The sequence below is a fragment of the Salpingoeca rosetta genome, assembly GCF_000188695.1.
Source record: "Salpingoeca rosetta unplaced genomic scaffold supercont1.4, whole genome shotgun sequence".
NCBI classification, from domain to species: domain Eukaryota; class Choanoflagellata; order Craspedida; family Salpingoecidae; genus Salpingoeca; species Salpingoeca rosetta.
In genome coordinates, this window is record NW_004754930.1 from 1,762,248 (window position 1) to 1,764,523 (window position 2,276).

Below are 2,276 nucleotides of genomic sequence, written 5' to 3' on the forward strand. Positions count from 1 at the left end.
GTGTGTGTGTGTGTGTGTAGTGTGTGTGTGTGTGTGTGTGTGTGTGTGTGTGTGTGTGTGTGTGTGTGTGTGTGTGTGTGTGTGTGTGTGTGTGTGTGTGAAGGAAGGGAGGAAGCAAGCAAGCAAGCAAGCACAAACACAAAGAAAGAAAGGAAGGAAGGAAGGAAGGAAGGAAGGGTAAGACGGCATTGGTTTACATGTGTTTCCACATACCGCCTGGTCACCAAAGTAGTCGCGCCGGAACAGGCCACCCCACCACGTCTGGAAGCCCGCATCAACGTTGATGCAGTGGTACTCCAGCGGATAGCGGAAGGAGTGTACCACCTTGCCCGTGCTGGGGTTAAATCTGCAGCAGACCACGCCACACCCGAGGACACGAGCGTCAGCACAAAGCTCACTGACGTTGCGCACATGCAGCCTTGAAGAAACGTCCGCGACTAACACAGCGCTCTCGCTTGACTTGATGACGAATGTACACACTTGTGTACGCGTGGGCATTTGTGTATGCATCCGCTTGTGCGTGCGTGTATGCATGCATACCTGACGTGTGTGGTTGACCCTTTGAGCAGGAAGTGGGTTGGATGAAAGGCGTCTCCAGAGATGGGCAGCAGGGGAATGCTCGTGTCCTGTCAGAGAAACCACACCCATCACGTACATGACGATGGTGACGATGATGATGATGATGGTGATTGTTATTCTTTCCTTCGCACACGCACACGAGCATGCAGTGTGCATCGTCAACAACGGCAGTCGGACACGTCCGGAAGCACGCACACACGCACACGCACACACACGTACACACGTACACACGTACATACATACATACATACACACGCCAACTACCTTGAGGAGCGTGCGAGCGACTTCGATGCCGCTGCGAAAGCCATCTTCGTGGAAGCCGTAGTGCAGGTACGCACCAGCGTACCACACGCCGCCCTTGCCCTGATGGTGCTCGTGCACACGGCGCTGGCAGCGAAGAGCGTCAACCGTCATCATCGGATGCTGCGTGCGCCACTCCATCAACACATCCCGCCGTCGCTGCTTGTGCTCAAGCATGTACGCCGGTGGGTTGAGGGAAATGAACACGTTGTCCGACTTGATGTGCTGAAGCGGCTTCACCCAATATGTCAGCAGCGGGCGGTCGCCTGTCTCTTCCCGCTCAATCACGTTCCACGAACTCCACAGCGCGCGATCCCTGTGGTGTGTGTTGGGTGTGTGTGTGGGTGGGGGGGCTGTGGTATGAGACAAGCTTTGTCGGTGTGCATGGGCGAGCAAGAGACGTTCCATGAACAGCCAGCACACACGCACACGAGACATACACAACACATGCACACGCACACGGGCTTGACGGCACCTTGGCATGAGGTCTGGGTTTGTGTGCAAGAGGACTGTGTTTGAGCTGCACTTGAAGCCGGAGAGCGCATCAACATCGTCCTGTGTCGGTGCCTCCAGTAGCTCCAGCGCCAGGCCCGAGGGGGTGGCGAGCACAACATCATCAAACACGCGCTCCCCTTGCGTTTCCGACGTGACCGCCACGGTGCCGTCTTCCTGGCGCCGCACAGCGTGCACGGGGTTGGCGGTGTGTACCTCCACGCCAAGATGCTCAAAGAGATGGCGAAACAGCTTCAGTGTGAGCGTTGTTCGTCCGCGCGGCGTGTACCACTGCGGCGTCGACCACGTGAGGAACCCGTGGTTGCGCAGAAAGGCGAGGATGGAGTACGCGTCCATGGCCATGGCCTCGGACTTTGGTGCAGACCACACCGCCTCGCAGAACGGCTTGAGCCAGCCCTCCATGAACGCAGCGCCGTAGCCGTGCTTGGTGCAGAACTCCAGCAGCGAGAGCGCTGGCGCCGTCGCTGCGTCTGCATCCCGGTAGCGCTCGAGGAAGGCGAGCGCATCCGAGTGGAAGCGCGTCTTGTCCTTGACGAAGGACGGCAACTTGGGGTGCCTGAGTAGCTGCAACTGCTGTGGTAGGGACGACGACAGGCACCATGAGATGGTGGGGTTGTCGATGGAGAAGCCCATGTCCGTGGCCTGCAGTGGCACATGGTGCTGTTCGTAGAACCTCAGCAAGTTGGGGTACTGGCACATACAAGCAGGCCATCAGACACGTGAGGGACCGCAATCAGGAGAGTTGGGGAAGGGGGAAGATGGCAGACAACGGGTCAGCCAAGGGAGCTGGCAGACACACACGGGAAACGGAAAACACACTATCGCCGTGTGACACAGGCAGTGGTATAGACAAGCCAGCGGCGACAGATGTTCTCAGAGAGAGA

General features: G+C 57.9%; 1 protein-coding gene across 1 annotated transcript in view; it reads right to left on the minus strand.

Moving 5' to 3' along the window:
• The window catches only part of PTSG_01452 (uncharacterized protein), a gene marked incomplete at both ends in the record, with an annotated part of 3,182 nt that extends 1,091 nt beyond the window's left edge, over positions 1-2,091 (minus strand). Inside the window, 4 exons of the mRNA XM_004997370.1 lie at positions 214-346; positions 541-626; positions 844-1,195; positions 1,355-2,091. Coding sequence (XP_004997427.1) covers positions 214-346; positions 541-626; positions 844-1,195; positions 1,355-2,091 — 1,308 coding nt within the window. The remainder of the gene's footprint in view (positions 1-213; positions 347-540; positions 627-843; positions 1,196-1,354) is intronic.
• Positions 2,092-2,276: the final 185 nt, after the last annotated feature.